The 12,000-nt window shown below is 33.4% G+C and overlaps 1 protein-coding gene across 1 annotated transcript; it reads left to right on the top strand.

Annotated features, from left to right (window-relative positions):
* The first annotated feature begins 4,813 nt into the window (after window positions 1-4,813).
* Window positions 4,814-11,276, top strand: LOC131596332 (uncharacterized). The gene is made up of 5 exons (XM_058868953.1): window positions 4,814-5,115; window positions 5,208-5,263; window positions 5,375-5,429; window positions 6,469-6,686; window positions 10,978-11,276. Exons 1-5 carry the CDS (start codon window positions 4,905-4,907, stop codon window positions 10,984-10,986), a joined length of 549 nt encoding a protein of 182 aa, XP_058724936.1. The 5' UTR covers window positions 4,814-4,904; the 3' UTR covers window positions 10,987-11,276.
* The last annotated feature ends 724 nt before the right edge of the window (window positions 11,277-12,000 follow it).

Genomic DNA, 12,000 nt, shown 5'->3' with positions numbered 1-12,000 from the left:
TGTCAACTCCATAAGGCAGTGTTATGATTTGAAGAACGAGATAATACTTATAAAATTTTAAAGACATATTTCGCGTCAAAATTCTATTTATATGAATCAACTTTTGTTATAATATTTCAAGCTGATGTTCCTACAACTTTTTCTAACAACAACCAACTCTTATCCTAATAAGTGTAGTTATTTATATGAATCAACATTGTTATAATATTATATTTCAAGCTGTTGTTCCTACAAATTTTTTGCACAAATTTTTTGCATTATATTTCAAGCTGATGTTCCTACAAATTTTTTGCAACAACAATCAACTCTTATCCTAATAAGTGTAGTTATTTCAGGACTATGTTTTTATTTAAATTATTAATTTTTGAAATTTTTTAATAACTTCTCTTATAATTTTTTTTAGATTTTTCTCTACCTATAACTATTTGACTCATTTTTATCTGATCTATTCTCTTTATCACAAAATTTACCGGTCTTTTTTCTACATGCGCAAACCACCGGAGTCTATTATCTACTATTTTTTTTTTACCATAGGTGCTACTCCAACACTCTCTCTAATATTATCATTTTTAATCTTATCATGTCTAGTCTTACCACGCATCTAATGCAACATCATCATCTTTGTTACACATACTTTATTTTCGTTTTAATTCTTAAGCACCAAATATTTTGTCCTATACAACATTGCATGTCTTACCGTAGTTCGAGAAAATTTTCCTTTCAACTTGAACGATACCTTTCTGTCACAAAATCTATGAAGTCCTCCATTTCAACCAACCAACTTGAATTCAATGATTTACATCTCCATCTAACTCTACATCGTTTTGTATTACGGGCCCAAGATATTTAAATCATGTGACAAGTGGGGAGGAATATGGTCTCCAACTTTCACCTCTACGTTACTAACACTTCTTTTTTTCCTAAAATAACATTCTATATATTTCGTTTTCTTCTGCTTAGGCGAAAATCCTGCATTTCTAAAACTCTTCTCCAAGTCTCCAACCTCTCGTTTAAATCCTCCTTCAACTCTCCAAGTAGGACTATATGTCATTTGCTAAGAACACGCATCTCAAACTTAGCTCTTGGATGTGCTTCAAGAGTACATCCAAAGTTAAAGTAAAAAGGTAGGGGTTTAGGGTTAAACCTTGGTATAAATATATTATAATGGAAAAATCGTCCGTCTCTCCACCTTGTGTATGCACATTAGTCGATAACCTTTCATACATATCTTAAATAACTCAAATATATGCAATCTTAACTCCTTTCTTCTCTAAGACTTTTCACAAAATCTCTCTAGGCATTTTATCATACGCTTTCTCTTAGTCAATAAAAATTAAGTGCAAGTTTTGTTGGTATATCCGATACTTTGCTCCATTACTCGTCGTAGTAGATAGATCACTTTCAAGACCGATCTTTCAGACATAAAATCAAATTGATTTTCAGCGACTTGAGCCTTTTTTTTTTTTAATTTTCATTCAATCACTATTTTCCATAAATTTATTGTACGACTCATAAATTTAATCTCTCTATAATTTTCATAATTTTGTATATCCTCCATCTTACAGATTAGAACTAAAGTGATTATTCTCTATTCATCTGACATTTAATTTAATCTCATAATTTCGTTAGTGAGCCACTCAATACCCTTACCTCCAATAAATCAATCCAAAAATATAACATAATTGGTATAATATTTATGTTACACAATTATTTTGTGTAATAGAAGTACTACAAATTTTATAAATTTGAAATAGTTAAACACTACTCGTCATAGCTAAAGATCTGTGGATATCAAATTGTTGAATATTTATTTGATATATCTTAACTTATTGAATATTCAATTAATATATTTTAGGCTAAATTACCCCCAGGATCCTTTAAGTTATTTAATCGTAACAGTATGGTCCTTCAAGTTTTTTTTGTAACAACTTGGTCCTTTTGGGTGATTTCGGCCTCATTTTTCTCTCATTTTAAACATTTAGAAATGTTGATTGTTGTATTATTGGTTGCACTTCATCATTTTTATACCACTCAATATAATTGCATCCACAATTAGCACATTTTCTTTGTTAAAAAAGGATAACGGTGTGCACATTTGATAACATAAAGGACCTAATTGTAGCGAAAATATCATGAAGGACCAAACTGTTATAATTAAATAACTTAAAGGACTCTGGGAGTAATTTAGCCTATATTTTAAATGTCGAAGTATGCCTTAAAACCTTAAGTGATGAAGAGAAAAAGAAATATTTCGAGATTGCAAAAACCAAAAGGTCGTAAAATAACCAGTAGGTCAATATAAGAGTTCTCACTGCAAAAAAATTTGAGTTACAAGACAAACATTTAATGTGTGTGTTATCAAGATCATCTGCTCCTATTTACTACTGTAAAAATAAGATTGGTTTTGCACCTGGCCTTGAGTTTTGATGATAAATTAACATGACATCTTAGAGAAAAATTGTGTACTCTAATGATTTCTATCTAGTGTATAGCTTTTGCTAAACAAGTTCTGACTATGGTAAGAAGGCGTGTGATGTCATCAAGTTCTGAACTCAACACTACGGAAGAATACCTTTGGTGTGTTACAAAGTTAAGTCAAGATTCTGAAATGCTTCTTATGCAACAGTACTAAGGAACATTAGTATAAGAGCTTCTAGTCGTGACTTTGCAAGGAAGCTTTGGAGGCCTTATAAAGTTTTTCTTCTGTTGCCCCAAGTTCTGAAGATGCTGAAGACAAGGTTCTCCTGAACGATTTTTGAAGATTTGAAGGCATTACTTCTGAAAACCAAGTGCTGAAGACTCTGAAGATATGGTTCTGCTAAACAATTTCTGAAGACTCTAAAGACTTAGGTTAAGAAGACTCAAGTTTTGATCCTTCTACAACATGCTTCAATCAACATACATCGGAAGCCTCTGAAGAAATAAAAGATAAAGATCAAGACTGGCTTGCATGAGATGGTGAGTAGAAAAGTAAAAAGTACACTGTGACCACTACTGTAATAGGGTGGCGTAAGGACAATACTTTTTGTACTTGTTGTCTATCATTCCCACTATGACCGTGGCACAAAACAACTGGTTTTATGTTTTCTATTCTACCCTCCAACATATCTATTTTTCACCTATAAAAGAAGGACTTAGAAGAATTTGAATAGAATGAACCCATTCTACAAAACTACGCTAAAGCGCTACACAAACTCTTTTGCGATATTTTTTATGTAGTTTTGTATTCTTAAAAAGGAGTTTTTGTTCATATCTTGCTATCAACACTTTTGTGTTGTAGAACTTAAATATTGTGTAATCTTCTTGTTAGAATCATCTCTGTGTACACATCTTTGTAATCAACAGTTGTTGATAGGTTCCTTGAGAGACTAGGTTTAGTAAGGATTCTTAAGAAAACTTTGGCCGCAGTCAACGTGGATTGGAAATAAGGATCGACTGACTTGTTGGGGTTGTCAACAAGTTTGATTAGACTTATTGTGGTTATCTACAACTTGACAATAAGGATCAACAGCCTTGTTGGGGTTGTCAACAAAGTTGATCAGACTTATTGTGGTTGTTTGTGGCTTGACAATAAGGATCGACAAACTTGTTAGGCTTGTCTACAAGGTTGATCGGACTTATTGTGGTTATCTGTAACTGGTTGATTATAGTGAATTAAGTCCTTGTGGATAAGGCAAATCACCTTGCGGGATGGACTGTAGTAACTTAGTCAACAGTGAACCAAGATACAAATAATTTTGTTAATTTATTTTTATTCACCTTTTAGCTTTGTGTTTGAGTTGCAAAAAAGATTATATTTTGTGCAATCCAATTCAAACCTCCCATTTCTTGTGTTTCTCCCACCTTCAAATACACCATCAGTCTCTTCTCCCCCTTAGATGACCAGTTGGGGAGCTCGAAACAATGAAGAAGAACATTTTAGAAGTTAGTCTTAACACTTTTGTAACAATCCTAACTCAATCCTAGATAGAAAGGACTTGGAGGACAACTTTTTTGGACAATACAACCGACCCAATTCAAAAGTTCAATATAGGGTTTTACTCGCCTAAGGATGACTTAGGCGAATCCTCGCCATGTGGCTGCGCAATGCCACTCGACACTACACTCATAGCAACCGTTAGAATCAATCCACCGACCTCTTGTATATTTCACGTCGTGTCCACCGGGGGCCGTTCTAACCATTCTTCACATATAAGCACGGTCACGTGTTAGGCCACTATACAATTCTTTCACTCTTGGAAGTTATTCATCTCTGATCTCACTGACTTGGATATTAAAGTGCTAAACTTACATGTACATCCATTCTTTATCCACTAGAAACTCTTACATATGCATCAGAGAGCTTCTACGATGACCTTTGATAATACTCCACCAAATTTTTATTTCACATCGAAATATCAATGAATTATTAATACTATTATATTCATAATTATTCATTTTTTCTCTTATTTTTTTTAAATTTATCTTTCACATACCATTATTGTTATTTTTATATAATATTTTATTAATCGTTCACTTTCTTGAAAAATGATAAAAATAACTTAAATAAAAAACAGTTTTACAAAACTCATGATCATCAAATTCATAATAAGAAATCACACTTAGTAAAAAGCTACACTTTATAGTTTCACAAAATCACGGTAGAAATACTTTTAAACACTCGATAGCGGTGGACTACCAAGGTAAAAAAAAATACTTTTAAACACTTGATAGCGGCAGACTACCAAAGTAAAAAATACTTTTAAACACTCGTAGCGGTGGACCACTGAATTACCAAACACACACTTAGTCTTTTAATCTTTCTTTTTTTTAGTTCTCATTAGTCTTTTCGTCTAAAGAGAAGAAAGTGAGGAGAGGATCCAAATCCGAATAAAATTCTCAGAATAAGTTGCAATAGAAAGAGAATGGTGAAACCAAATGAAGTAGAAGGAGGAGCAGTACCTCAATCAACAATAGAACTCCTCAACCGTACTTTATACAACCTTGAGGAACTCGAAACCCAATTGCCCCAATTCCTCTCCCACTCAGACCCCGATTACCTCTTCCAACTCCCACTCCTTCGACGTGCTCACTCTCTCATCTCCCTCGCTAAACTCACTTCAACTCTCTTCTCATGTTAGTAGCTACAACTTTATTACCATTATCAACATCACCATCTATTTATTGTTGCTTCACTTCAATTTTTTGATCTTGATTTTTCATTACAGTGAAGTTGAAGTGTAGAGGAGTTAACCCAAATGACCATCCTTTCAAATCTGAGCTTGTAAGTATGTTAAAGGGTTCTTTTTTGGGTATTGTTTTATTTATGGTTCACAATTTGAGCTTTTGTGATGCATTGCATGTTGCTGAAAATTATTGGTTTTATGTTGCACAGGATAGGGTTAGTGTGTGCCAAAATAGACTGGAGCGCCTTCCAAATCTTAGTGAAGGTAAGTTCATGTTACTTGTTTCTTATTCTTTCTCAACCACGGTGTTTTATATCATAACTTTGAATGGAATGGAATGAAGTGGTATAAATTTATGTTCCGCTGTTTGGATTAATTAAAAAATAATGAAATGAAGCGGAATATGAAGGAATGCATTCCACCCCATTCCATCACTTTCCATCATTTTTTATACCTCCTATTTGGACAGAATGACAAAATTGATCTTTTCTGTTATGATACCCAAACAATAGAATGACATCTTTGTTGTGATAATCATGGGCGTTGAAGTTAGTAGTTGTGATGTTGGTGTTGAAGTTCCTGGACTGTTGGTGTATAAATATGTGAGAGCAACCTCACCCTTTGAGCTAACTTTTGGAGTTGAGATCCAAATACATTTAACAATGGGGTTGCACTATCTCCCAAATGGACGACTCTAGGAATCGAACCGAGTCTCTTTTCACGGGGAGAATCATGTTAGGAGCTCTCCGAACATTTTCATGGGAAGAATCATGTTAGGAGCTCTCTCAACACTATGTTGTCTGTCTTATTCTAATTTTGTTGTGAGTTTAATGTTGGATAGAGATATGACCTAAATTGTGGTTATGATTCGTAAATATACCAAATTTTACGAGTTGGTTTTGTGCAGTTGGATAGAAATATGGTCTTGGATAAAATATTATTGCAGAAGTTGATTCATATAGCCGACTCCACTTGGAGGGATAAAGTTTGGTTGTTGTTGTGGTGGTGGTGGTTTTGTGCGGTTGAGTTAACTCTAAAATGAGATGGTATCTAGTTGTATCCTAGATCCGTTGGACTCTTAAAACTAAGTTTTTTCTTTTTAGTATGTGTGTTTTAAGAGTTTCCATTACACTGGCAAGGTTATTTTCTTTGTTTTGATTGTTTTTATTGTCTAATGCTAAAAGTTTGATGAGATGATTCGAATTTTGATACTTTTTTTGTTGAACACTCTGTTAGCTTGCCCCATTTGTATATTTCATTTTGAATTTCATGTGTCTGAAAAAGAACTTGTTATTTCAAGCAGAAGAGTGGCAAGATATGGTGGAGCAAAATCTGATCTATCATGAGCAGACTGGTCAAAAGAGGAAGTATCCATCATCTGAAGAACAACCTGATCAATATGATTCCAAGGAGTTTGTGGAGAAATTGACAGGGGAGCTTCTTGGTGATGGTAATAGTGGAAGTAGTATTAATGAAGCTATAATAGTTGACCTATCTGATGATGACGACGACGATGATGAGGTGATTACACCCTAATTTACCCAAATTCTGTTAGTTGCTTCAAATTTCTATGACATTCTCATTTATTTTATGAACTTGTATCCCCCAAATTTTATGTATTTCAATAGAGTAGCTGTATAATGGTCTAAACTTTAGGGTGGTAAGAATTTACTGTCACTAGAATAATGACTTCTGATATGCGACTCTGAGGGTTTTGCGAGGATAAAATCTGTACAGGGATTTACTTTTATTTATCAATGTAGTCAAAATCCGTATAGGTTATATGAGATTTGAATGTGGAGGTAAAAATGTTCCATCTTCGGGATATATTTACAATCAGTCATTAAGTTCTAGCAAAATTTTAGAAGATACTTTCCACAGTCATTGCAACTAGAGTGTATGATTCCTTTATAATTAAGTTTGAAACTTAGCATAGATAATGCACCTCCTGTTTGTTTTGACATTCTCTGTAATCAATTATCCAACTACTCTAACTGATCATTTAACTAACTAACTTCTCTAACTGATCAATTAACTAACTAACATCTCTAACAACTCCTCCTTATCTTTTATTGTTTTTTTGGGACTGTTATTCTATATTGTTACTAACTCCTCCTTATTCCATACACTAACAAATATGTCATTGTCCTATATTCTAACATATAAGAAATATATATATATATATATATATATATATATATATATATATATATATATATATATATTGTATTTCATTTATTTGTGAAACAATACATAAGGGGTATTTATAAAATACAAGTGACAATAAAATGTAGCACAATCAATTGATAATCAAGGGTTATTATTCTCCAAGAAGGAGAAAAATCTATATATAGGCTCTCTAAAAGAAGAGAAAGAAAAACAAGAGATTTGGATCAAGTGAAATGTGTCAAAGATGAAGAAGGCAGATTTTTGGTTCAGGAAAAAGATATAAATGATAGGTAGAAGATGTATTTCTACAATTTATTTAATGAAGGATATGATATCTCACTGGACTCTATCAGAGTCGATATTAGAGAAGAGAATCGAAACTATAATTATTACCGTCGGATTCACAAATAAGAGATAAAGGAAACGTTGAAAATGATGACTAACAATAAGGCGGTTGAGCCAGACAACATACCTATTGAAATGTGGAAAATTCTTAGAGATAGAGATATTGAGTGATTCACCAACTCTTTAATGAGATTATGAGGTCAAAGCAAATGTCGGATGAATGGAGAAGAAACATTCTAGTTCCTATCTATAAGAACAAGGGGGATATACAAAGTTGTACAAATTATAGTGAGATTAAACTTATGAGGCATATCGTGAAGTTATGGAAAAAAGTGATTGAACGAAGACTAAGAAAAGAGACTTAAGCCACTGAGAATCAATTAAGTTTATTTGCTTAGAAGGCCGACCATGGAAACGATCTATCTACTATGACGTGTGATGAAGTAGTATCAGATGGACCAACAAGACTCGCACCTAATTTTTATTGACTTGACAAGGCGTATGATAGAGTGCCTATTGAAATTTTGTGGAAAACCCTCTAGGATTGCATATATTCGAGGTATCCAAGATATGTATGAAGGGATATCAACTAGTGTACGAACATGGGGTGGAGAGACATACGATTTCCCCATCCCAATAGGTTTGCATCAAGGTTTAACCCTAAGCCCCCTACCCTTTTACCTTAATTTTGGATGAATTCACGGAACACATCCAAGAGCTACCACCAAGATGCATGCTTTTTGTAGATGACATAGTCCTACTTGAAGAGTCGAGGAGGATTTAAATGAAAGAGGTTGGAGACAAGCTTTAGAAACACATGGTTTTTGCCTAAGTAGAAGTAAGAGGAAGTATATGAAATGTAAGTTTAACAAAAGAAGAAGCGTTTCTAGCCTATAAGTGAAACTTGGAGACCATATCATCCTTCATGTCACATGATTTAAATATCTTGAGTCCGTAATATAAAATGATGGAGAAATAAAAGGGGATGCAAACCATCGAATTCAAGTTGGATGACTGGGACGGAGAAGAGCTTCAGGGTTTTATGTGATACAAAGGTACCGCTCAACCTAAAGGAAATTTTTTATCGGACTGCGGTAAGACTTGCGATGTTGTACGAGACAAAATGTTGGGCGGTTAAGAATCAACACGAGAATAAGGTAAGTGTAACAGAGATGACAATGTTGCGTTGAGTGTGCTGTAAGACTAGACATAATAAAATTAAGGGTTAATAGTAATTCACCCCTGTAATGTTAGTGAATTTTGCTTTTCCCCCCTCCCTATCTTTTGGCAACGGTTTTTTCAAAAAAACCGTTGCCAAAACCTGCCTTTGGCAACGGTGGGGGGTAAACCGAAACACGCTCATATTACAGGGGGTAAACTACTATTAACCCTAAAATTAAAAATGGAAATATTAGAGTGTTGGGGTAACACCTATAATAGAAGAGATGGTAGAAAATAGACTTAGGTGGTTTAGACATTTAGACAAAATATTTGTAGATTTTGTGGTAAGGAGAGTAGATCAGATGGAGAGAAGTCAAACAACTAGAGGAAGAGAAAGACCTGGAAAGACTATAAGAGAAGTTATCAAGAAAGATCTCGAGATTAACGATTTGGATAGAAACGTAGACTTGGATAGAACATTATGGCGAAAGTTAATCCATGTAGCCGACCCCACTTAGTGGGATAATGCTTGGTTGTTGTTGTATTAATGCTGATTCTAACTATAGTAAAGACAAATAAGTAAAATTAATTACAATTTACGTCCAATGTTAATGAGCTGTTAAACAATATTTGTTGTATTATTCTGCAGCAGAGTTTGTTTGATTTTGTAATGATACTCAACACTCCCCCTCAAGTTGGTATGAATATGTCATTCATAGCAAGTTTGCAAACCATGTTCTCAAACTGTCTCTTTCGAAGACTTTTTTTGAGAACATTAACTACTTGACTTTTGATATGTATGTAAGACATACAAATCTCTCCGCTTTCAATTTTTTCTTTAATGAAATGCTTGTTCACTTCAACATGTTTCATTCGGTCATGTAGGATAGGATTATGAGCAAAATAAATAACTGCCTTATTGCAGTAAACTTTGACTCGAGTTGAGCTAGAAATCTTCAATTTTTCTATGAATCTTTTAATCCATAGTACTTCACAAAACTCACGAGCCACATATTAAAATTCAGCTTATACACTGCTCCTAGCTACAACATTTTATTTTTTTTCTCCATGTAACTAAGTTTCCACATACGAAGGTACAATATCTTGAAGTAGATCTGTTTGACCTGTCCTGATATTCAATACTCCTCCTCAAAGTGGTATGGATATGTCACTCATAGCAAGCTTGCAAACCATGTCATCAAACTGTCTCTTTGTGAGAACATTTGCTACTTGACTTTTGGCAAGTATATAGGACATACAAATCTTAGTGTAGGGCAGACACTTTGATGGACATGGTGCAAGTATGTTGTTTGAATCGAGGACAACTGTTTCCAAACGGGTCCTTGATGAAGGGGGTCCTTAAAATATCAAACACATTTTAAGATATTAACGCGACCCTCCAAAGTCTTTCTCTCTAAAAGTCTTCAAAAAAATCAAACACATTTTAAAGTTGTGCGGTACTCAAAGAGATTTTTCCTATTTTCTTTTACATATCAGTTGCTTTCTATCACTTTCTCTGACGAGTTCCACGGTCCTCTTTGATTCTGTCAGTTTCTTACCATGTTTGCTGGCCAATATCTGCAATGTGTCATTTCTGTTGTCCATTGTGCAACCTGGATCTGGCTGGTCATACCAATTGTTTGGTTTCTCGGGAATTTCTTAGCCAGAAAGGGGATTATTAGCCCCTGAAGTGTATTGATCAAAGAAAAATGAATGCACAAGGGAACACTATCTGCGCTCAGTCTGTAAAACAACTTACAAGAATAAAACCTACTAACAAACTAACCTAATGGTAAAGTAAAACAGAAAACACTAACGGCTAACAACAAACCAAATTACAACATTAATCCTTGTTAGGATTTCTTCCCTTTCTATAATAAACCTTTAGAATCTTCTCTGAAGGGAGAGGTTCCTCAATATTAGTCTTCGGCCTAACAGTATGGGTCCTAAACTTGAATAAGTGGGTGTATACTTCTCCCTTGATTGTGAAGGTAGAACAAAAGATGTTCTGAACAAGGAAACAAGCTCATTGGTTATAGTGGTTTCATGCATGCTTTTTTTCTTTTCTTTTCAGAATCCTAGAATATTTAGGTTTTATTATTCTGCCAGAGATTTTTACTTTCTAATATTTTTGCAGTATATGTGAGAGTGAACATCAAGGAGCTGTGTTCATGGGAGGGAATGCTTTTGATGTGTTTCAGCATCGTTGTTGCTTTTCCGCTTTTGAATGACTCATCAAGTTTTGGCCATAGAAATCGAGGGCACGCTAACATGACTCTATGCAGTGATATATCCAAGTTGTAATGCATGTATAGATTTTGTTTTATGATCTTAGTTGATGTGTAACAGATATGCAGCTATTGTTGTTTGTAAGGGATGAATGCTCATGGAAAACTAAGATTTTGAATTTGCTTTTTAAGGTTACAGTTGCACGCATTCAACTATGTACATGTATGGATTTAATGTTATTTGTTTGATTACAAATCTGACTTAGTTGTTATTATGATCACATGTAGTAGTTTTAGCTTCTACATATTTTTCTTATCTCTCTCTTCTTTTTCTTATCTTCTCTCTTCTTTTTCTTTTCTTATAGTGATACAAGAAAATTAAGAAAAAGTGTCTATGTTACGGATTATCTAATTTTTTTTAATATTTACAAATTTTTTAATTAATCTTTTTTACCATCCTATCATTTTTTTTTCAATTTCTTTCACAATGTTTCCTTTATCTTACAAATATTTTGTTTATATAATAATCCTTATCTTTTAGCACCTATCATACGCCATTTTTTTTTTGTAATTAGTCTTTTTTTAGCAATCCTATCTTATGTCATTTTCTCTTTTTTTTTTTTTGTAATTTTTCCATTTCTCTCAAAATGTTTTTTCTGCAACACTTAAAAAATATTTTGCTTGTATGCCTTATCTTTAGAATCTTTTTTATGCCATTTTTACTTTTTCCCATTTTCTTTTGTAATTAATATTTTTTAGCAATCCTATCTCATGCCATTTTTCCATTACTTTTTGTAATTAATCTTTTTTAGCATCTTTATCATTTTTTTCATTTCTCTCAAAATGTATTTTCGTAATACTTACAAAATACTTTTGTTTGTAATCCAATTTTAGCATTTTTTTCCATTTTTTTTTTTGTAATTAATCCTTTC

This window comes from Vicia villosa, linkage group LG4, assembly GCF_029867415.1.
Source record: "Vicia villosa cultivar HV-30 ecotype Madison, WI linkage group LG4, Vvil1.0, whole genome shotgun sequence".
NCBI lineage: Eukaryota > Viridiplantae > Streptophyta > Magnoliopsida > Fabales > Fabaceae > Vicia > Vicia villosa.
This window is presented reverse-complemented; position numbering and strand designations above follow the sequence as displayed.